This window comes from Lissotriton vulgaris, chromosome 8 (genome assembly GCF_964263255.1).
Source record: "Lissotriton vulgaris chromosome 8, aLisVul1.2, whole genome shotgun sequence".
Taxonomy (NCBI): domain Eukaryota; kingdom Metazoa; phylum Chordata; class Amphibia; order Caudata; family Salamandridae; genus Lissotriton; species Lissotriton vulgaris.
Genome location: NC_141696.1, coordinates 217,550,750 through 217,575,043, shown reverse-complemented (window position 1 = coordinate 217,575,043; position 24,294 = coordinate 217,550,750). Strand labels below are relative to the sequence as shown.

Here is a 24,294-nt window from a genome sequence, read left to right as displayed (position 1 = left end):
TGATCGATTGATAGACAACCAGAAGAACAGAGGGACGGATAGACAGACAGGCAGGTAGGTAGTTAGGTAGACAGACGGACATACAACCAGAAGAACAGAGGGACGGATAGACAGACAGGCAGGTAGGTAGTTAGGTAGACAGACGGACAGACAACCAGAAGGACAGAGGGACGCATAGACAGGCGGGTAGGTAGTTAGGTAGACAGACAGACAGACAGGCAGGCAGGCAGGCGGATGGATGGATGGATGGATGGATAGATGCTGGTCTTGTATTTGATCGTTTTAGTCCCCGGGATCTGTAATCCACCAAAGGCAGTGAAAGTGAGAGTTAAAGTATCACGGGAGACAATGTGCACAGGGCGGCACCAAGCAAAATCTCACCAGCGGTAAAACCGTGGTGGAATGTGAGCGCAAGGGGTTACTCGCTTCCAGCCACCTACCACTCACTGGGAATGAGAGCTATCCTGCTGTTTCTAGCGCCCCTTAGGGAGCTGGGCCTTCTCTCTCGTGTTATTTTATTCACTTTTCTCATTTACTTTACGGCTGTAATGTGCTTTGTTGCATCCCGTAAATGTTTATGCTTTTGGTGGCAGCTGAACTAATTCCCTTCGGAATTAGCTTTCTTCTTTTTGCTCAACCTGTAATTTGCCACAGTTTCGTAAACTTTAAAAAACGTGTACACAGAATACGTTTCTGCTATTTCTTCTAGCGCTGAGAGACCCCTGGGAAACAGGGCGCTTAACAAAAAGCAAATCAAATTAAACCAAATCTGAAATCCAGACAAAAAATATTTGTATTGAGTTATGGGCAACGACTCACAGCTAGGGCAACTCAAGGTCAGTTGTGAATGATGTAGGCGCATTATTAGTGGTAAATATAATTACCATGAGCCCACGCAGGATGATGGAGTCTCTAAGACTGTATTTGCACTTTACAAGCCTGTTTCTGCTGTGAAGCATCATCAGCCTGGGCCAGCACTCCCATGCGGCACAAACTTCAGCCTGAAGTCATCAAGGCACTATGTAATAAGAAAGGGGCTGAACAGCCCTTCTCACAGAGGATCAAGAAGGCACCAGCTGCACAATGCTATTCTACCTGAAGTGCTGCACCTCCTTAAACCATTCCTATGTTCATCAACGTTTTTGTTAGGAAGAATTCTTGCAAAACTCGTAGTTATAAAATCTAGTATGTTTGGGGGCATTTTTTAAGCATACCACTTGCATGATTCAATCTTGGACAGACGCAAAACGGAACATGGGGGAAAATATTGTATCCTTAGGGCTGGATCCCAAAGATCCCACAGGTTGGTCTTGTATAAATCAATATATAACACACAAACACAGCAAAGAGAGTATTATGCTTAATGTAAATACAACCATTTACTACTATCAATAGTATTACTACACCATATATTGAAGAAGAGCACTTCTTACCTGTGATGTGACAGCTCACTTGACGATTTATGTCGGATGTGTCTTCATCCCATGTGCTAAGGACGGCCACAACTTCTCCTGGGGCATCGCTTTCTTTCACAGATCCCCGGTACACATCCCTTTCAAAGACCGGCGCATTGTCGTTTACATCTGTCACTGTCACGGAGACCACCGCCACTGCAGACAGGGACAATGTTTCTCCTAGGTCTGATGCCACTACTGAAAACGTATATGTGGGGTGTGTTTCATGATCCAAGTCCTTCAAAGTACTTATCCAGCCACTGTTTGTATCAATGGTAAAGGTTTCTGTGATTTTATCCAGATCTGATTCAGAAGCCAGCTGATAGGTCACTTGTCCATTCGCTGCCAAGTCAGCATCAATAGCTTTGGCTTGTATCAGCTTTGTTCCTATTGGCATCCCTTCCATTATCATGGTGTCGTAGTGACTGGTTTCAAAAACTGGTTTGTTGTCATTCACATCCACAACTTTGACCTCCACGTCCACCGTCAGCACCAAATCAACTTTGTCCAAAGCTATTGTAGCTGCAACTTTGAAGAAGAACACAGAGTTGGTTTCATGATCAAGTTTCTTGTCTAATTTTAAGATCCCAGTGTCTCTGTCTATAATGAAAATTCCTTCTTTGTTATTTTCACTCAGTTCACCATTGACTGTGCTAAACTCAGCACTCTGACTGGGCATAATATAAACAGAAGCCACAGAGGTGCCTATTGAAGCATCTTCTGAGATAATGTAAGAATACTGGGGCTGAGAAAAAGCAGGAAGCAGGGTTTCTGGAGGCAACACGTGAATATAGACAGGAATCAAGGAATGCTTAACTGGAATGCCACCATCCACCGCTTTTACAAAGAAGGAGAGGACAGTGTTTTTCAAGAGGCTGAAGCTACCCTTGGTAACCATCCAACCATTGTCAGGGTCAATTTCAAGAAGATCTGCAACTGGTACAGATGCCTCACTGTACAACGAATAGGTAATCTTGGAGTTTGCACCGTCATCGGGATCAAAAGCTTGAACCTGTGTCACCAAATGACCTTTACGAACATCTGCCTTGACACTTGCTCTGTATTCAAAACTCTTAAATTTAGGGGCATTGTCATTTTCATCAACTACGATCACTCTCACAGTACAGAAAGCTGGTCTTCCACCTCCATCAAGCGCCCTCAAATAAATACTGATGTCTCCTTCTAGGGGATTCTCCCTGTCTAACTTCTCTGTTGTTATAATTTGTCCGGCACTATCAATATAAAAACGGTCTTTAGCAAGATCATTTATTATTGTGTAGCTTACTGTACCATACATGCCCTCATCTGCATCTGTTGCCCTCACATGAATTACTTTAGCCCCAGGCAATATATTTTCTCTCACCTCTGCAACATAAACACTTTGTGTAAACACAGGACTATATAGGTTGGCCCCAAGCACCCTAATATGCACCTGAGCTGTGTTAGTGAATAAACCATCGGAGACAGACACATTCAAGCTATACATGGGCTCCATTCTCTGCTTCCGATGGTTAGAGAGTGTTATAACACCACTTCTGCTGTCCATGAGAAAGCTAACCCGCTCATTCCCCGACAAAATACTATACTCCAGCCGGTCAATTTCTGAGCTGTCTGCATCTGAGGCTTGGACACAGGTCACAAAATGGCCACGAGGAGCAAGCTCACTGACATATGATTCATAGATCAACTGGTTAAAAGTTGGAGAGTTGTCATTCAAATCAGTCACAATGATTGTGACTAGAACTTCACTACTCAAAGGGGGAAACCCATTATCAGTGGCGCTAACCTTCAAAGTGCTCTGTTGAATTAGCTCATGGTCCAGCATGCGAGCTGTCAATATCAGGCCGCTGGTGCTGTCAATGTGAAAGTAATCAGTGCTGTTAAGAGTGTCTTGGATTATTTGGTACCTTATCATTTTGTTGTTTCCAGAGTCTGCATCTGTAGCAACAACTTGAAGCACAGGAGTGCCTATCAGGGAGGCTTCTGATAATGTTGCATTGTAAGATGGTTCGCGAAAAATGGGGTGATTGTCATTTACATCAGTGATGCTTAAGTCCACAATGACTTCGGCTCGGGCACCAGTTAGCGCATCGCTTGCTCTTACAGTCAGTTTAAAACCAGGGTTAATTTCATAATCCAAAGGGCTGATGACTGTTATAACCCCAGAATCAAAATCAATGTTAAATTGATTGAAGGGATCTCCATCGACGATAGTATAAATAATCCCCTGGCCCTCGGGGCTGGTTGCGTTAATGCTCAGAATTGGTGTATGCATCGCTATGTCTTCATTAATGTGAGTTGTGTAGAATGGCTTGTTGAACACAGGCATTGCTTTGTTTACGATAGTGATAGGAAGTTCTACTGATGCCGACAAGGAAGGATCTCCACCATCTTTGGCAATTATTATAACTCCATACTCAATATTAGACAAATCTGAGTCAAATGCTGTTTTTAGGGTAACATCACCAGTGTATTTGTCAATATTAAAATGCCCATAATCCTCTTCTATAAAGAAGGCTAGCTCCCCATTTTCCTCCTTATCTTTGTCAATGGCATTGACATGATAAATAAGCGTACCAGGTTCGGCATCGACTTGTACTGCAGCATAATAAGGAAGACCAACAAACACTGGAGAGTTGTCATTAATATCTTCAATGTTAACTCTGACAACTACCCTAGCAACTCGCAGAGGATCCGCCTCACGGCTTGCTTCGACTATTAAGTCATACACCTCTTGTTCTTCTCTGTCAAAGGGGAGGCCAGTTGTCTCAATCACTCCAGAAGTGGCCTTGATTATGAATTTATTTCCTGGATTTAAAATGCTGTACCTTAATGGCTCATTGAGACGATTGCCTATGGCATTAACCACAGCTACTTTTGTGATATTGGAGCTATTCTCCAGAATTGAGGTTGAGTAAAAGTTTTGTATGAAATGCAGCCCACTGTCCATCACTTCCTTTACTGCAATAGTTACCATAGCTGTGCTGAAAAATTTCCCATCCGATACTTTGACCAAGAGCACATAATAGTCCTTGGAAAGACTATTATTCTTCACTGTAAGAATGCCACTCGTCGAGTCCATCAAGAAATGGTTCATGCTGCCTTCAACCAGGCTGTATGTCAACTCTGGTGGGATATCGGAGTCTGGATCTCTAGCTTTGACTTTCAGGACCTCTACGCCAACATAAGTTGGTAAAAGCAAAGTGGTTTCAAATACGGCTTCTGTAAAAATTGGCGGGTTATCATTGACATCGGTCACTTCAATTGTAACTTCAACTGGGCTTTCTGCTGAGAGCTGGGGATCGCCACTGTCTCGAACCTGTACTTGGAAATGGAAATGCGATATTGTTTCGTGGTCTAAATTTGCGATAGTTCGGATAGCACCTGTGCTTGAATCAACTGTAAAGTATTTCTTGGCTGTGGATTCTACAATCTGGTAGACGAGCAAAGCATTTTGATTACTGTCAGCATCAGTAGCTCGAATTACCAACGGAGTATTGCCAGAGTTACGAACTATGCTGTTAACCGGTGCGGCTTCACTTATACTTCCTGAATACTGAGAATGGAGAAAGGAAGGTGAATTGTCATTTTCATCAAGAACCTGAATGTTTAATGTGGTATTGGACGCCATGCCTGCCATATTTATTGCTTGAACAATTACATGGTACGAGTGAATGTGTTCATAATCTAATGTTTTGACATTGGTTACAACTCCAGAGTAAGGATTAATGGTAAATGCTCCATCAACATTCCCATCTTTTATTTCATAGATCAATGTGGATTGGCTGATAGCAGAGATCAAAATGACAGAGGTTCCAACAACAGCATTTTCATGAATTTCTGCCTGGTATTCCTTTTGAGTAAATTTGGGGCGGGAATTATCTGACAGTGTCAAAGTAATGCGCACAATGGCAGTGGCAGACAATGGCGGAGAACCTTGATCAGTCACTTTAATAGACAAAACAAACTGGTCCATCGTTGAAAGGTCAGGTTCTTTGGCGAGAATAATGATGCCTAGAACGGGCTCCATCTTGAATGTGTTTCCAGTATTGCCTACAAATTGAGAAAGACAACAAGCACATCTTAGAAGAAATGATACATTATTTTTTGGAGAAGAGCATTATTACTATGTAAACAGAATAAAATCAAAATATTTGTTACATTTTAATCACATGCTTTCAATACCAAGAACCATTCCCTGAAGCATTTATGAGTTGCCTTAAGCATTGTGATTTTACTGTGACTGTCTATCAGTTGTACAAAACAAAGATTGATCAGTGGGTGGTAGTGCAGAGAGGCAACTGTGTTTTCAGATGGCATTTAATAATGTGTGTATAACAAACTTTAAAATAGCATGTGGTATTTCTGTGTTGTGTTGTGAAACTCCCTCTGATTTGCAGCACATTACTAAATGATACTTGGAAATGGTAAGGGAAAAAATATGTGAAGACAGTTGCACCACAGGGCAAACAAGTGGGTTAGCCTATACAGGGGAACATCCTTTTGACGCGGATGTTACCCCGCAGTACTTTTACAACGCGTCCGTTACAACGCAAGTCGTAACCACAACTTGCGCTGGAGGGCGCTAGAGGATAAAGAATAGTATATTTACTATTCCAACACCTTACCTAGTATCCACGGGGACTGGTGTTGGAATAGTAAATTATACTATTCACTATCAGCGCCCCCAACGCAAGTCGTTGTAACGACTTGCGTTGTTAAAGACGTGTTGTAAAAGCATGCGTTGTGACGGTACGCGTCGTACCGTCATACATCCCCTATACACATTGTTCCTGGTCTCACTCAATAGAACATATGGCTAAAGTGTGCAATATAATGCAACAGATAAACTGGGGCCTTCTGTCAGGGAAAAGCAAAAAAGCTATAATGTTCCAGGTCACGTCCAGTGCATTGTAGTACTAATGCACCTACTGATTCTGAGACAGTGTAAATTTCACGGTATAATGTTTAATCTACAGACAATTGTATGGCATGCCAAATACATTATTTGGAGGGTTCAAGCATTCAATAAATTATTAAATTGACAACCTTCTGCAATGGCAAAGCATGTTTTCTTGGTTCCTTTATCTTTTTAAACAATAACTTTGTAACACATATAGTAGGCATATAACTCCACAACCTTCCTCAAGAACTCCATCACCTTCCTCAAAAAGAAACGCATGATAAGAAATACTATGCCAATTAAAAAAATAGATCACTAGCACCTTTGGGTATTAATACTGACTTTGGAAATACAATTTAAATGTCCACTTGTGATTATAAAGAAGATTAACTGAGATCTTTTAAAATGTGTTAGTCAGCATCAACTTGAAAATTGCAATAAAGCAATAAACCATTTTTAACAGGTCCAGTCATAGAAAGTGAGAGGTGGTGTGGTATTGCCATGCCATAATTTGTGGCTCATCTAAATACACTGCTAGACTGAATGATGAGAAAATGCTGGTTAGGAAGTGGTTAATGTCTGAGAAGAATGAACAGATCTATAAGATGCCCCTTTGAGATGGTAGACCACAATGAAATCTCCTTGATGAGACCTTGTGTTCCAGTACATCCACACTTGGAGACACATCAAGGAAGGTAAGAGCACCCACAACTTCACAGTCCATTGCTCTAAATGCATTTCCCAATGAGGAAGAGTGCAAATCTAGATCCACGCAGGAGGTCGTCCAACAGTCACATATTAACAGCTGTCTCCAAAATGGTTTCCAAACAGAAAGACTCTAGTATGCCTGTAACTGGTTGAGGAATCTCACAAAACTAATGTATTTTTATTAAAAGCAAATGTCCTATTTGTTACTGATTTGATTTGGAAAGTAAACAAAACTGCCTGTGAGAAACAATTTATATTTTGTTTACAAGTTTTATTGGTGCATCTAGTTAAGCATTCCCAAACAGGAGTATACGTAAAAGGCTTTACTCCTTTTGCTCTGCTTATAAACAGTTTAGGATTATGTATATCTTCTGGTTGTCATTTAGCTTCGTGAATGGGCTACCTGTAATTACATTTCTTCATAATTCAAATATTAAGAAAACACCTGTAATGAGTCTCTTACCTGCTTCTATTGAATAAATCAACTCTGCATTTTCTCCCTTATCTTTGTCCAAAGCTGTAACCTGAACAACTGCAGATCCCACAGCAGCTGACTCAAAAACGGAGGTTTCATACAATGGGCTTGTAAAGTATGGACTGTGATCATTAGAATCTTCCACATTGATAATAATTCTTGCTAAGTTCCGTCGATATGGAAATTCCTGATCTCTGACCTGTTAGTGAAAGACATTAAATGTATTAACAGTTAGTGGCTTATCTTTTCATGATTAGCATCTATGACTTCAAATAACAAGACAAATATAGTTCTGTTATTCCAACTCCTTAAGAAACATTTGTTTACTAAAAGAAATATTAAACTGGAAATATAGAAAACACACAGACAATTCAATTTGCAAGACACTGATAATAAATAGACCTGTCACAGGACAAAATCTTTAAAAATAAATGAGAATGAAAGCTGAAGGAACATATTTCATTGATGTTTCAAACCCTTGCAAACAATTATGTAAACCTCCATCCTGATACCTCTTAGCAGTGGAATTCAAAAGTTTATACAAATTGGTGTCTGTGGCATAAAATTGAACCCTCAGATTAAATTAATTACAAGAGACAATGAGGCCTTTGGATGTTAACATATATGCAAGAAATGGTACTGATGAGATCTTGTGATTGACAGTAGCAAAACATCTATTCCTCTCAGAGTAAATAGATTTACAGTAATACCTGCTCCTTTACAAAAATCAATTACAAGGCTTTTTTTAAAGATACTGTCTAAATTAACTCCTCTCAAAGGGCCATAAAGATTACTCAGTATTCAGTTTTTACTTGGATTGAACATTTGTATTCAACTTTCTTTTAAAGGACTTTGAAATGTATATGTTTAAATGAAGAATTTGTCATGGTTAAGATAGGGTTTTCAACTGACCGCAATTTTATCCAGTGTTTACTTCTTGAGCTCTAATTGATGCCTGTTACAATAAACCTTTACTTGAAAATGCAAACTTTTCATCTTCTAATTTACCTCAGTGTTGCATTTTGTCTACTTCATGTGAGCAGATACCATGAAAAAATTAAATCAATCTTGTATCTTGTATCTTCTCCATTCGTAACACAGTGCATGTCAAATTACAGTTGTGCTTAATTGAAGTAGAGCAGTGGCCTGATAGTTTGCAGAAATTTCCACTTATACTAAGGTTGGCTGTCTCTTTAGGAAGGATTGCCGTGGAAAATCTCTGCTCTCAAATTATTAATTATTTATTATAATACTTTTGAAGATTATAAGATTTCATCAATGTTAGAAATGGTTGTCTCTAGTTGGACCTTTGTCTAAGTAGGGACCCTTGCTTCTAGTCAGGGTAAGGAAGTTACACACTTCAGATAACCCCTGCTAACCCCCTTGGTAGTTTGGCACAAGCAGACAGGCCTATCCCAAAGGCAATGTGTAAAGTAGTTGTATCCAATCACACAGTAACACAGTGAAAACACCACAAATGGACACCACACCAGTTCAGAAAAATAAAGTATCTTTATCTAAACTCAACAAGACCAACACATATTTAGATATCACTTTTAAAAACAGCTACTTCAAAAATAGGACTTGTAGAAACAAATAGCTCCACCTCGGACTATTAGAACATCGTGACAGGCATAAATAAAAAGTAGGGCACCAACGATGAGCGGCGAGGCATCGGGCAGGAAGTCACATGGACCCCCTAACAACAGCACCTTGGAAACTAAGTCAGTAGACGATGCACAGTGTTGCGTCAGTGAAGAGGTGAGGCCGGTTCCCAGTTGCCACGGGGTAGGTGAGGCGTCAAGTCCATCAGGAGTAGACCTAGGTGTAGTTCACAGAGTTTTGTGATGCAGAACTCCGCAAAGTAAAAAAAAACCAGCAAAGTTCCGCAATTGGCGAAGTGCAGTGCGAACTGTAGTTTGTGCTGGTATTCCTGCTGTTCGGGTAGAAATTACCGTTCATGATCGCGAACTTACTGTTCGCAATCGAGAGCGGGGGAAAAAACTCTGCTGCACATCGCGAAGTTGAGTTTTCGGCCCTCCGCAAGCTCCGCGGAGTGCAGAAAACTCAGCAAACTCCATGAACGGAGTGAAGTTCACCGCCCAGGCCTAATCAGGAGGCGAGGCTTCAAATCCAACACAGGGGAAGTTAGGCGGCGTTGGTGGTGAGGCATTGGTTCTGGTGATGCCATGTGACATGGAAGAGTTTGTGAAGTCACACTCATCAGTTATCAGCTCTGCAATGAAGGGATGCCGACGCTGCGTGTCACACCATTTGTGCGATTGTTGGTGTCGGGAAATCCGATAACTGTAGGCGTCAGCAGACATCAAAGGGCGTCAGACCTGCGGTGCAGGTGGGGCAGGGCATGGTGCACTTCACGAGCGGTGCCCTTGGCCTCGGTGCAGGTTGCGGCGTCATTGGCAGCGTTGCTGACAGCGTCGAAGTTGTTTTTTTTGCTTTGCAATGCTAACCACACAATTCTCAGAGCCTTTGAACACAGGAGTCAACAGAGGAGTCCAGGTGCTGATCAGTGGGTTGCAGGTGAAGTCTTTGTGTCCCAGAGACTTCAGAACAGAAGGCCAGCACACAAATGCCCTTGAAGATTGTTCTTCAAGCAGGTTCACAGCGAAGTTAAAGTCTTTGTCCTCTCCTTGGCAGAAGTAGCAACTTCAGACCAACCCAACAACTCTTCTCCTTGGCAGAGGTTCTTCTTGAGTCCAGAAGTGATCTAATTCTCTGGGGTTTAGGGTCCAATACTTATACCGCATTTTCTCTTTGTTCTCTTTGTGGCAATGGTCTGAGGCCAGTCCAAGCCAGTTTTGCTCTCTCTGGTGCAACGTCACCCAGGAAAGGCAAGACACACTTCAATCCTCCCTTGTGGCTGTCTACAGTGAATGCACATCCCCAGCTCCCGTCACTCCAAAACCAGTCAATACACAAAACAGCAGAGGCACACAGAATGGTTAAATAAGAAAATGCCTACTTTCTAAAAGTGGCATTTTCAAACACACAATTTAAAAACCATCTCCCAAAAAAGATGTGTAATTAAATTCTGAGTTCAGAAAGCCTACATTTACTTCTCCATCTTGTCCCAATTGAAAGTTATACTTGTAACATGTTACAAGGCAACTTCCATGTTAGCCTATGGGACAGATAGCCTTTCAATTGTGAAAAATAAAATTTTCAGTATTTCACAATCAGGAGATGTAAAACACACCGGTACATGTCCTACCTTTTACATACACTACACACTACCCCTGGGGGTACCGTGGGCCTACCAGAGGGGCACCTTACATGTAAGAAAAGGGAAGGTTAGGGCCTGGCAAGTGGGTGCACTTCCAGGTCAATATGGTAGTTTAAAACTGTGCATGCAGACACTGCAGTGGCAGATCTGAGTTACTTTACTAGGACTACTCATGTGGGTGGCACAATCCGTATTGCAGGCCCACTATTAGTATTTAATTTACAGGCCCTGAGCACACACAGTGCACTGTACTAGGGACTTACCAGTAAATCAAATATGCCAATCATGGATGACCAAATATAACAAAAGATTATACAGGGAGCACTTGCACTCTGACACTAATCAGCAGTGGCAAAGTGCATAATGCATCTAGGCCAGCAAAAACGAAATCCAGCATACCTTTAAAAATACAGGACATGGAGGCAAAAAATCTGGGGAAACCACGCAAAGGATGCCAAGTCTAACAATCAAAAACTGTATTGACTCTAACGATACTTAGGGGCTAATTATGACTGATACCGTCTCGGTCCTGACTGCCTCATTAGGATGCAACCCAACAGTGTTCAGTCACTTTCCTGTGTTTCCCTATGGGAGCATACATTACGGCCATAAACCTCAAGGTGCTTGTCACGGGGTGCAGGGATCAACAGGGGGGCACCATAGGCGCCCCCCTCTGCCCCCAACCAGAGGCTGCACACTCAAGGTGGCCCTGCTGGGGGTGCCCATCACCCTTTCCGACATGGTTTCCATATCGGACAGGCCGGCATGGAAATCATGCCGAAACCGTGCATCATAATTCCAATGGCAGAAAGGCCCGTCCCTTGGGATTACGAGCCAGTTCCGACGGACAGACGGGCTCCTTGAGGCCGTCAGAAGCCAGCTGAAATGACCGGCTGGTTTAGTTTCCGACCACCAGCATTGTAATGCGGCAGTTTACAAAAACGTAATGTGAGAAATGTGTGGTTCTCTACTAAGTAACACTGGAAATATTCACCCCTGTATAATTATGTAGAGTGAGCTTAGATGGGTGAGTCACAATGATACAAAAAAAAATGGAAAGGTTTTAAACCTAGACACCTGTACATGTAACCATTTATCAATGGGGCTACCAAAGTGAAAAAACGAGCACCTGCCTTTACAATAGCAGGTTAGCATAATGAGAATCATAGAATGGAAGGATGGAAATAATAAGTAAAGCATTATTGATAGGCATTACCTCAATCCAAATAAATAGTCTGAGACCTTTGTCGTTCTTTCAAAATTTAGTATAAGATTGGATTCAGTGCACGTTGTGTTCAATGTAAACCTGGTTTGACTGTTTCAATTTTGCTGAAATAACTAGTAATTTTTTCTCCAGAGCCTCACTATCAATGCACCTCAGAAGATGCTTTAGAGCAACGCACCAGCCTGCATCTGTTTGGAAAATAGGGACTAGAACAGTAGCAGCCCCATAGATCTGACTGCCATAGAGATTGGAACTTCTCGATGAATAGTGGTAGCCCTAACTTGTTGCCATGGCCAATGTGGTAACGGAGAACCAAAGTATACATCAAAGATGACTAAATTATGTAAATGACAACGGCAAATTATGAGTGAAGGAAAATCAGCATATTATGAATAAAGGCAAATTATGCAGCACATTCTATTCTGTCTCACTAGGAGGCACTTTAAGAATCACGGGGCATATCAAGAACAGCGTTAAATTTATCGCTGCTTTAGCGGCAGGAAACTGCTGCTAAAGCGGCGATAATGGGCTTGCTAATATGCCCTTGTGAATTTCCATAGAAGCCCAGGTTCTGGTGTAAACATTAGCTTCTATGGGAATTCACAAGGGCATATCAAGCCCATTATCGCCGCTTCAGCTGCAGTTTCCTGCCACTAAAGCAGCGATAATTTTAACGCCGTTCTTGATAATATGCCCCCAAGACAATTGCCTTTAAAAAGAGATGAGGCACATTTTGGATTCTTCTAAAGGCTGACTACCATATTTAGAGCTTGGCGAAGCAGAACTTCTGCCGAAAAGCAGTAGATGTCCTGTTCGCCATATTTAAAGTGGCATGGGCATCAATACCCCCTTAATACGGTAGATAGGACACCTGCCATTTTTTCTAAATATGGCCAGAATGCTTGTTTGAGAACTGTGTATGTCTAGTAGTGTAAATAATGAAGAACGCAGAAAAACATTTTTATTAGAAAGAAGGAAATATTCCCTGCCAATGTACATGAAAATCCTTTGAGTGCATTACATTTTTGTATACTGGTCCATCACATTGTGATATTTATGTCATCGGAATAAAATTGTCACCTCTTTGCGGTGAATGAACACAGAATATCAGCTGACAGCTGACCAGTTCACTTTTGCAAAGTGTCAGGCACAAAGTTGCACCATTTGTGCAGTGATTTCGATATACATTTGCCTACATGAATCAAAATATATTTTTGCTGAAATACGCAAATTATGCAGTCGGCGATGGGTTCTGTATCAAGAGAGGCAAACTTGTTGTGCAAAAAGCGCTCTTCTTGTTTCCTATAGTTGGTTTGTGATATTCTGTACTTATTTCTCCACAACATTGCGTAGCTAGCATCACAGTTCGAAAGCCAGACAAAAATAAATCTGTCACAATATAGGTTCAGCGATGAATAACTCACATTACCAGTGCTTAATTTGAGCTGGTGGTTTCCGGAGCTCGACACCAGCACTTACATGTCAACACCGGTACTTGTGACAATCTGCCACAAGATGGCGCTGTATATATATATAAACATTACAAATTACTATTACCTGCCGCCCAAGCCATTCTCATAGCTTTGGAGGCCTGAAATAGTCACACCTGTCACACCTGTGAGTGTGATGGTTAGTAGTAGTGTTGTCACTATTATTGGCAGCATGGCAAGGGCAATGGGCACTGCAGGCTTCAGTGGCCTCCTGATGAGGTCCCTGGCACCTATTTTTTTCATAAATGAAGCACTGCACATTACAATATAATATTGGAACATTTGAACAACTTTACACAAAAAGCAAGTTACCAATAACCAGTAGGATATGCTCACCATAGCAGTAATGATGTGTTTAGCCTGGGCTTCGTGGTCCAGCCTCTCAGCGATGAAAAGAACTCCGGTATTGGGGTCAATTCTAAATTTCTTCATGCTGATGGAATCTATGCTGCTGTGGATTGTGTAGCTCAGTTTGTGCTTCTCATCTTTGTCTGTAGCAAAGATCTGTAGTATCTCGGTGTCCGGAAGCACATCCTCAGAGATGGTGACCTCGTAACTTGGCTGCAGGAATTCAGGCCCGTTGTCATTGTTATCCAGCACTTTAATGAGCACCTGCAGAGTGAGTAGGCGAGAGAAGTAGAATCAACAAAGATGTAGTGAAGGAGACAAATGAGAAAAAAGACATGTCACAATAATCCTTATATTTCCTGAGGCCACCGACTCTACAAGTGATAGGGCAGATTTAAAAGCCCCATTCGGCAATGGAGCGACGCTTTTTTTTATGCTTCGGTGGCGGAGTGCAATTTCCTATATTTGCAAGGTGGCGTTAAGCCACTTAACATGGATCAACGCCATCTTGTGAATATGCCCCTTTCTGCCGCAGTCCTCTGTGGCAAATGGTCGTGCAATGGGTGGTGCTGTGGGAGTTCCACCACAACACCCATTGCTTTTTGACTCTGCCTCAGATTTACGAGGCTGATGCAGCGCCTAAAACAGCGCCATTCTAACGCCATGGATTACCTGGCGTTAGAATGGTGATACGAGGAGAAATCATTAACTTCTCCTCGTTATTTTCCACTTTCCATGTGTGCTACATTCTGCAGAACTCATAGAAAGAGCAAATCACCTTGAATGATTACTTATGTGCAGGAAGGAAGGTGTTTATTTTGTAACTGCACATTATATATGTATAATTATTTAGTTTGTTCTAAAATCTGATATCAAATCATAAATTTGCCATTTACATTTACAGATAGCTACTAAGTGAAATGCAAACGATTTATTATTTTGGGTGGCTCGTTTACAGCATTCCCTATTTCTTTTTAATTTTTTATAGATTTTATGGCATTTTACAGTGCTACTGTTGCTAAAAGGTTGCGTCAGCACACTACTGGAAGGTAAGAAGGTGTAATGAACCGATGCAATATTCTGTGTCTCTCTTGTGTGCTTAGCATAGTGGGCCATATGTATCAAGCCTTTTTTGATTCGCAAAGGCCGAAATTCGCCGAATTTCGGCCTTTGCGAATCGCAAAAGGCTAATTAGCATGATTTGAAATGTATCAAACAATCGCATCTTAAGGAATCGCAAATACTTGCGATTCCTTAATTTGCCATAGCATTTAAGGAATCGCAATTTTGCGATTCCTTAACTGCTATGTATGAATCATTTTACTGTTGCGAATTCAGCTTAAGGAATCGCAATTTACCACCAACTTCCAGTTGGTGGTAAATTGTGATTTCTGTTCAAAATACACTAATTTGTATTTTTGATTGTGGCATGTGGCGCACATACATGCCCATAGGGCATGTATGTGCGCCATATGCACACACATGTAATTTACAGGGGTGCAGCAGGGTGTCCTTGAGACACCCCTGCACCCTTGCAATAATTCTCAAATTGCGATTAGCAAATTGCGAATTCGCAGTTTGAGAATTATTTGGAAATCATTCCTATGGGCCTCCTGGCCCATAGGAATGCATTAGAAATTATTCCTTAATTGCGATTTCGCAAAATGCGAATTCGCAATTAAGGAAGATTAAGGAATCGCTAATTAAAAGCGAATTTCTTCATACATACCATTTTGCGATTCCTAAATAGCGATTCCTTAAAAATCGCTATTTAGGATTTGCAAAACGGAACTATGATACATATGGCCCCGTGTCTATTAACCCCTTTGAAGCGGCGGCAATTCCGCCGCAGCGCTGGGGGGCGGGAGGCCGAGCGGCGCTCGCATGCTCGTGACGGAGCCGCTCCGTCACGAGCCGTGGTTGCGCTGTGCTCATGACGGAGCGGTTCCGTCATGGCCCCGCCCGCTCAATAGAACGCGCAGGCGCGGCGGCAGGGCCATGACGGAACCGCTCCGTCATGAGCACAGCGCAACCGCGGCTCATGACGGAGCGGCTCCGTCATGAGCATGCAACGGGTTAAAGCATTTACAGTCCGCCATGGCAAAGGTTTAGACTTCTAATGGTAGCACCTCAAGATATGTTTGTATTTTGAGGGAAGTAGAAAGATATGGCTCGAGGAAGTTGGGTTTTGGCAGCCGGGGCAAGATTTCCGACTAGGTATACGATCATGGTTTGCAATGGTGCACATCCTCACTGGGTTACACCTGCACCGATCACGTCATGTATCTGAATAGCATGTGGTAACTTTGCTTTGAGTTGATATTTGAGTAAGCCTATTAGCACCAAGGCCCGGATCGAGCAAACAGAGAGCCATTTTAAATAATTGCTCTTTGTGTCTCTATATTAGGATCCCTGGCCATTTAGGTAAGCATAAATACCCAAGAGGAATGGTTTCTTCATTATTGAGCTGCTGTGGTGCAGGGCGCCCATGGGCGGCTCAGGCCACCCGTCAGTGTCTTTGCAAGCCCACTGCAGGAGAGGCTTTACAAGGGCCTGAGGATAGCTCATCCTCTATAGGGGGTTTGCATTCACAGGGTCACCAGCAGTAGCAGCTGGTGTCAGAGGAAGTGGTGAGACTGGAAAGGGGGGAAAGAAACAATGAAAACAATAATAAAAGGGAAAAAAATGAACTTGCCTGCAGCCCGCCGAATCGCCAGTCTTCTGCTCCTCTTGTGGCTCCACTGCAGGCAAAGGCTCCCAGACTCCCCTGAGGCCAATCCTGAAGCTGCTCTCATGCATGAGAGTAGCTTCAGGATTGGCCTGAGCACCCTCGATATGTGCTCCCAGGGAGACTGGGAGCCTTTGCTTGCTCTCTCCAACCTGGCAATACAGCTGGGTTTGAGAAAGCTTCAGTGCGCATGTCAGTTGTGCCGGCCTGAGGCGGCCAGCCAAACCGACATGTGCACTGATAGCAGTGCCCACCACTCCTCCACCAGCCTGTCATCCCCCCAGCTTCGCCCCCAAGACTCGGCCGGGAAACAAAAATAAAACAAATATAAACCGAGCTTATTATCAGTTTATTCGAATTTTTTTCTATGCTGCTGGCGAGGGAGTGGGGTGCGACAATCCTCCACCATAGTGAAGGAGCCACCGCTGGCCACCAGCACCTTCCATGCCTCTCCAAAATGGGTCCCTCGATCAGCCACGGCCCGTGGAGGGAGTTTCGGTGGGGTGGAGAAGCGGGCGGGGGAGGGCAGGGTGGGTGGTGCTAAAAACTGGAGTATGGATAATTGAAGGTAAGTAAACAATTTAATAAATAAAACGATTTTCGTAGAGCGCCCTGCATCGCAAAATGCGATGCAGGGTGCGCTACGAAATTCGTTTTATTAATTAAATTGTTTACTTACCTTCAATTATCCATACTCCAGTTTTTAGCACCCCCCAGCCTGCCCTCCCTCGCCCCGCCTGTTTGCCCCACCGAAACTCCCTCCACGGGCCGTGGCTGCCCTCGATGTCTCCTCATTGTGCGTCACCTCCAAGGTGATGCTCAGATAGGATGTCGAATGAAGGCCCATTTAACCATGCAGACTCATGGGAAAGGAACCTCTTCATTCGCATGAAAATAAAAGAAAACTCCCACTTCCTGTTCCATTAAGCAGCAGTAGGCCCATACGGGGTGTTACAGAAGGAGCCGCACACGGTCTGTGGTCCCTTCTCTATTACAGAAGTGTCCAGGAAGAACTGTAGATGCGACTGGTTGTTTACCACCCCAACAGCTCATTCGAAATGTAAACAAATGTATTCCAATAATGTAATCGAAAATTACAACTTATACTTGTTACTAACTCAAATGTCTCCAGAAATAATATGCAAAGATTTTCTTTAAAATAGAAGAATTTGCCAAGAAGCAAGTAAAAACTGTGTTTCATTCTTATGGGAGATTTTACAAGCTTGTTAATGAAACATGCTTTTCACACTTTAATGGAAAAGCCAACAAAAGAAAAAAGCATTTCATCACATCTTCTGAACTTCCAAGGCTTCAAGAGAGTGGCAGGGTGCAGTGAGATACCCTCGCTGCTGCGCAGAGCGTCCGAGCAGGCTCTGCTCATCTCCCTCATTTACAGTCACTCCATGCGCGTCTCTGCTGCATACACTATTCCTTCATCTCAGCTTTCTATTCCCACAGTTAAAGGGCTCTGAGAAAGGCACTTGTATTCCAGCAAGCTTATAAATTAGGCAAAGCAGGGCTCGAAAGACTCCATATTCAAGATGGTGAACTGAAAGGGCTGGCGAAACACAATGCAGCCAGAGCAGGACAAAACCTGCCCGCCGGAAGTGCCCGCGAAGCCGTTTCTAATGTTGCCCATCAGAAATACCTTGCTGCATTCAGGGCCTTGTTTGCCTAAAACCTGGACAAAGGCCAGCAAATGTTCTTTACAGCTGCAGGAGGCAGGCAGCCCGCGGCTAATTGCCTGGCCTCGGCGCTCTGTTGTACTATAACATATTAAGTCCTTGAACTTCTTAAATTCGGCGCATTCTTTGTGGGCAGTTTAAAAGCTTTGAGGACGTTTTTGTTGGAGGCCATGTTTTTTAAAGGTTACCCAGTGGGCATGGTTCGCCACTGCTCAGAGGGGCGACAAAGAACGAACAATAACTCGAGTTATCGGCATTCTGATGTGGACAAACTGTGGTATTTCAACAGAACTCAGACTTTTCCGTGGTTAGAAATTTACATTTTCTGAGAGGTGTTGCATCAAAAAAAAAAGTGCCGGTTCAAAATTCAAGATTTCCAGCTCCCCATGCAAAATTAATTTGTTGAGGTCTATTAGTCCGACTCGAAAAAACTTTGCATACCTAAACTAAATTTAGGTATATAAAATTCCTGCTCTGTGCACAAACATGTAATGCGGTTATAGCAACCGATACGTATGTTTTCAGGGTGAGAATGGGTAGGAAATACCCCCCAAAATATAATGTGGGTGACAAATAACGAGGGTGAGTTAGGCAAAAGTACTTCTACCAGAGGAAAGCAAAACAAATTAACCGTGCAAATGTTGACTGCATTTCCATCTGTAGTACGCTGGTAAAATTTAGCATGTTTTCCAGGAGTACAAAAATTCGAAGAGAATTATACGCAAAGATTTGGAAATCCAAACGGTATGCACAGCTTTTTGTTATGGGTAGTGCAGTGCTTAATTTGTAAAATAATAAGTGCCATGGCACTGACCAAGAGGCCAATGCAGCTTGCACCCTCATCGCTGCCAATAGTGGTTTCAAAACAACTAACCATCTCTCTCGCCTGTAATTGCAACAGGTATTAGTATTTTTGAATGTATATTGTATTCATAACCAACCGTTGTACTGCTCATCTCTAAATTAGATGAGCAGCGCCACCATGTGGTAGAGAGTTTTAAGTGTGGTGATGATGATAAGGTGCTGGTGCAGAGCACCGGAAACCACCAGCTCAAATTAGGCACTGAGGAAGTGTTTGGCAATATTTGAAAGACTTTGTGTGGACAGCCCTCAGCTTTGCAAGAAAGAATGTTTCATACTAAACCACCATCTTAGGATAAAACACTATAACAGAAGGGCCCCTTTGCTAAGCAGATCACACTAGCAGAGTTAAACTATGTAGTCAAAAAAGGGTTATAAGATAGGGAGTTCGAAGTTGAAGCTGGATTGTAAGTAGTAAACTTGAAAGATTTACACAGCAAAATATTCCAAGGGAGATACTTTTGATAAAGGGACAGTGTTTTAAAAGTATTTTTGTAAACAGCTATATGCCTACATGTCTTTATATTGTGAACAATCAAGGACATAAATCCAATAAATAGGTTATCCTGAAAGCAAAATAAACAAATTGAATTAGAGGGGCGATTGGTGTGCAGCACTGTGACTTAATGAGAATCTGACACATACAAACAGCAAGCACATTTGTGGCCCATTTCAGACAATTTCTAATGTCGAGGGCGTGGCCAAAGAATGCAACTCAAGGGTCCTGACAACAGCTTTCACGAAGGTTGAAAATGCATGGGGATTTTTCTTTCTGTGAGATCTGTATAGAAGGATAGATAGATACATCTACACTTCGTTAACGGTGCAGACTCTAATTGGAAGTTCGCTTTTATGCTTATCGCTTGCTATTTACACTCTTCTTAGATATTTGGCATAGGTAACACACGTAGAATAAGAATCTGGAGGATGTTAGATTCAGTTAAGATATGTTTTTATTAGATTATGGACATATGACCATGGAAGCAGTTTTCTTTTTTACTTCTCCTCTTCGTTTTTAGTCTGACCAATGGTTGTCACCACATTGCAAAGTCAAAGTGCTGTGGTAAAATGTAAACCTGTAATTTCATTACTGTCACACAATACAGATTTATAAAAATAAAAAAAACACAACACTCTTCATACAGAACAAAAATCTGTAAACCAGCAATCAAAATACCATCATGTCAGCAAAGTTATTACAACAAAGAAAAAAATCTGGTTGTCAAACCAATTTTTCGGGGTAGCATTCAAACGACTGAAGAGGCTAAGATAGGCTGGAATCGATCTTGGATTGCTTGTTTTCAGGTTCAAAGGGGACCTGGCTTGGCAGTTTAGCCTGGACTGTTCCTACCGGAACAGGAACAAGGCTGATTTGTATATGGCTGGGTCTAAGCTGAGGTGGCCTACTGGGCAAACAATTGAAGGGTTAGAATGCTACCCCAAACGATTGCCATTGGTTAGACTATATGCAAGCATTGCTCCCATCACCTTTGTGTGTTTGATGTAACACCCTAATTAGCCAAAGGCATGCCCAGATGTGGGCCCCAGGCTCACTGTCGGCTAAAATTAAATTGCACAGAAAGAATTAAGGTTTGTTAGATTCAGAAAAAGTATGAGTATCACTGGGTATTTTGTGACACCCTTAAAATTATACTTTATATGCAACAATGGTTGTCATTGGTATCATTCATACATTACAAACCATGAATCTTAAAGGTTAACTAATCCAATGCAATCAATGCTGCGAGAGGAGATTAAAGACCACCACAAATAAAAAAAAGAGAAGTCAGTTTATCTCAACAATTAATAAACCAATAATAAAAAAACATGTAGTAAAAAAAAAAAAAAATGTGCGATGTGACCCCTGTGTGATATCTACAACATATCAAAGAAGTGTACATCCAATGGAAACTGAATGCAGGGGTGGATTTGTCAGTAATAATCCACGTAAAAGTAACAAATCAGTTCATTGAGTAATAATCCCTTTGTGGGTTTGTTTGTTACTTGTCTGTGTCGATGAAGTTTCAACCCATATTAGGATGTGCAATGCTGAAATAATTGCTGTTGTCAAAGAAGAGACAAATAAGACAATATGTGATGAATCTAATGCTAACTTAATTTGACATACGAGGTCAATAAAAATATATATTTTTAAAGAAACAACATTGTTTACAAAAATAATTGGCTACGGAATTTAATTATAGAAAACCTACATCCAGCCGAATTATATTTTTGTGAACAACATTAAGGACACAATTTTTATAATTCTGTGTACGATATTTTGACATGTTACTCGAGGGACAGGGGGTGTTGTAAAGCTCTATTGATCTTTGGTTGGCACTATAAACTATCGAAATCATAGCCAGACAACACAATAAACGCTGCACTAGATCGATATGCTTATAGTAAATATGGAACTTCCAGCTGTGCATTGCTCTGGCAGTACCTGAGTGGTTGCAATGTTTGTCCCGTCGGTCACTTCCACAGTCATGTTATAGATGGACCTCAGCTCTGCATCCAGCGGTTTAGCGATGACAATGGTGCCGACACCTTTCTCAATGTCGAACGAGCTCTCTGCGTTCCCACCTGTGGGTTTGCAAAAACACAGGTAAAACACATGGATTTAAAATCAGGTTATTTACAAGAAGGCCTATCCAGGCATTGTGCCCTTGCGCATTACCTACAAGGACCTCAAGTCCCCACACATTTACTGACTTCACCACTCATACTTGCCACCTCATCTGAGAATGTTCAAGCTTGTAGCCTGAAAAGTTCCACTATAGAGGGAACTACATGTGCTGTGCTGGTAAGGAGCTCTGTAAATGTACGTCTTGCTGTAACTCTTTCTAAAGTGTTTAGACCATGTTCTTTCTCATCCTTTTACAGGGGAAGCAAACTATGGACAACGTGGCACGTGCAAGCTCTAATCCCCCAGAAGCAGACATGAACCCTCACCCTAGTGGGGGGGATTACTAAAGACGTGTAAGGCCGTTTTACTTACTCATTCTTACCTGCAGCAGACCTCATAAAACCAATATCTTCGGCCACTTGCAAAAACAATGTTCCCCAACTCCAGCTGATGGCCTCAGACCCCACCCCTGGAATTGATGTCTTTATTACATGCATTTCTGATTCAATGTTACTTGTCTTTTTGTTTTATTGTAACCAGATGTTGAGTTACGAGTAAAGCACCCTCAGACTATATAATACAGATACCCTTGTAACATATAAGTGCAAAATACGATTGATAAATAAGAACCACACAAGATTTTCCACCTAAACATTTGTTACACTTTGCTATGGATACATGCTGAGAAGGAGGAGTTTTGATTAAGATTAACTGGGCCACGGGGTTCACAACAGTTGGTGCCATTATTCAGAGGGGGAGCGGAAGTTCATAACAGTCTTATGTAGCATAAAAAAGAGAGCGGTATTGGAGGCATAAATGGGGCAGACTGAAGCTGGGCAGAGGTGAAGCTCAACTGAAGCCGCAGCCTCCTTCACCCTAAACCATGCTTTGTTTTCGCCACTTCTCTCTTGTAAACCCACTGACTTGGCTCCATCTCCGCGTGACGTCAGCACAACAGAGCTCATAGGATCTGTGCTGCTGGGTCACTCTTAGGGGATGGCAGGAGCCCAGGATCTGCTGCAGAGGGAGGGCGTGTGCTTGTTGACATCAGAGATTCACCGTCTCCCTGGAGATGGCACAGGATGTAAGTCCTTAGTATACATTCCCCTCTCCGCAGGGCTTTAAGTGGGCCGGGTCTCACTTGAACTGAGCACTGGCAGTTTTTTAAAGGGGGCCTCGAAACGGGTCTCTATCGGGTTCTGTTTGGTGCCCTGGCACAGGCGGTCCGTTATTTTCCGAACTACAGTGACAGCAAGCAGTGGAGAAGTTACGTCATGACGTCATGCCAAGTGAGCTTGTAGAGAAGGAAAATCCTTACACAAGGGGGGAGCGGGGTGGGGTGGCTGCGGGAGGATGCTCTAGCCCTTTGAGTTCAATGGATGTTGCGCGCCTGGAGCTGTGGGCCCCGCCAGTAATTGCACGTGAAAGGTCCTCTCCCCCCCCCCCTCCGACACGTCCCATAAATTAAATCATTGGTTCAAGTCCCACGACCCCTCATACCTGGCGCTGTTCTTCACAGTGAGATGTTGTTACAGACTGTCTGCCCTCCCCCTCGCCCCCAGCAGGGAGGCACAGAGATGCCCTCCCATGAGATGTTGTTACAGCCTGTCTGCCCCCTCCACCCCCCGCCCCAGGAGAAAGGCACAGAAAAGGTGAGTGGAAGAATGATGGGTGGATGGATGGATGAAAGGGTGGATGGATGAAGGATGAATGTATGGATGGAAGAATGAAAGGGTGGACGGATGTATGGATGGAAGGGAAAGGGTGGATGAAAGATGGATGGATGGATGTGTGAAAAGGTGGGTGGATGAATGATGAGTGGATGGATGGATGGAAGAGTGGATGGATGAAAGGGTGGATGGGTGAAGGATGTATGTATGGATGGATAAAAGGTTGCATGGATGAATGATGCATGGATGGATGTGTGAAAATTTGGGGGGACGAATGATGGGTGGATGAATGGATGAAAGGGTGGATGGATGAAGGATGGATGGATGGATGTGTGAAAAGGTGGGTGGATGAATGATGAGTGGATAGATGGATGGAAGGGTGGATGGATGCAGGATGGATGGATGGATGAACAGGTGGATGGATGAAGGATGGATGTATGGATGGAAGGATGAAAGGGTGGACGGATGGATGGATGGATGGATGGATGGATGGATGGATGGATGAAAGGGTGGATGGGTGAAGGATGTATGGATGGATGGATAAAAGGTTGCATGGATGAATGATGCATGGATGGATGTGTGAACATTTGGGGGATGAATGATGGGTGGATGGATGGATGAAAGGGTGGATGGATGAAGGATGGATGTATGGATGTAAGGATGAAAGGGTGGATGGATGTATGGATGGAAGGATGAAAGGGTGGATGGATGTATGGATGGAAGGATGAAAGGGTGGACGGATGGATGGATGGATGTAAGGATGAAAGGGTGGACAGGTGGATGGATGGATGTAAGGATGCAAGGGTGGATGGATGTGTGAAAAGGTGGGTGGATGAATAAGTGGATGGATGAAAGGGTGGATGGATGAAGGATT

At 42.8% G+C, this 24,294-nt stretch overlaps 1 protein-coding gene across 1 annotated transcript in view; it reads right to left on the bottom strand.

Moving 5' to 3' along the window:
* FAT3 (FAT atypical cadherin 3) overlaps window positions 1-24,294 on the bottom strand; it is a 764,758-nt gene that overhangs the window by 176,731 nt on the left and 563,733 nt on the right. The window contains exons 8-11 of the mRNA XM_086933989.1: window positions 21,568-21,707; window positions 13,836-14,111; window positions 7,529-7,739; window positions 1,434-5,507 (exon numbers count right to left, since the gene is read on the bottom strand). Of these exons, the coding sequence (XP_086790115.1) occupies window positions 1,434-5,507; window positions 7,529-7,739; window positions 13,836-14,111; window positions 21,568-21,707 (4,701 nt within the window). The remainder of the gene's footprint in view (window positions 1-1,433; window positions 5,508-7,528; window positions 7,740-13,835; window positions 14,112-21,567; window positions 21,708-24,294) is intronic.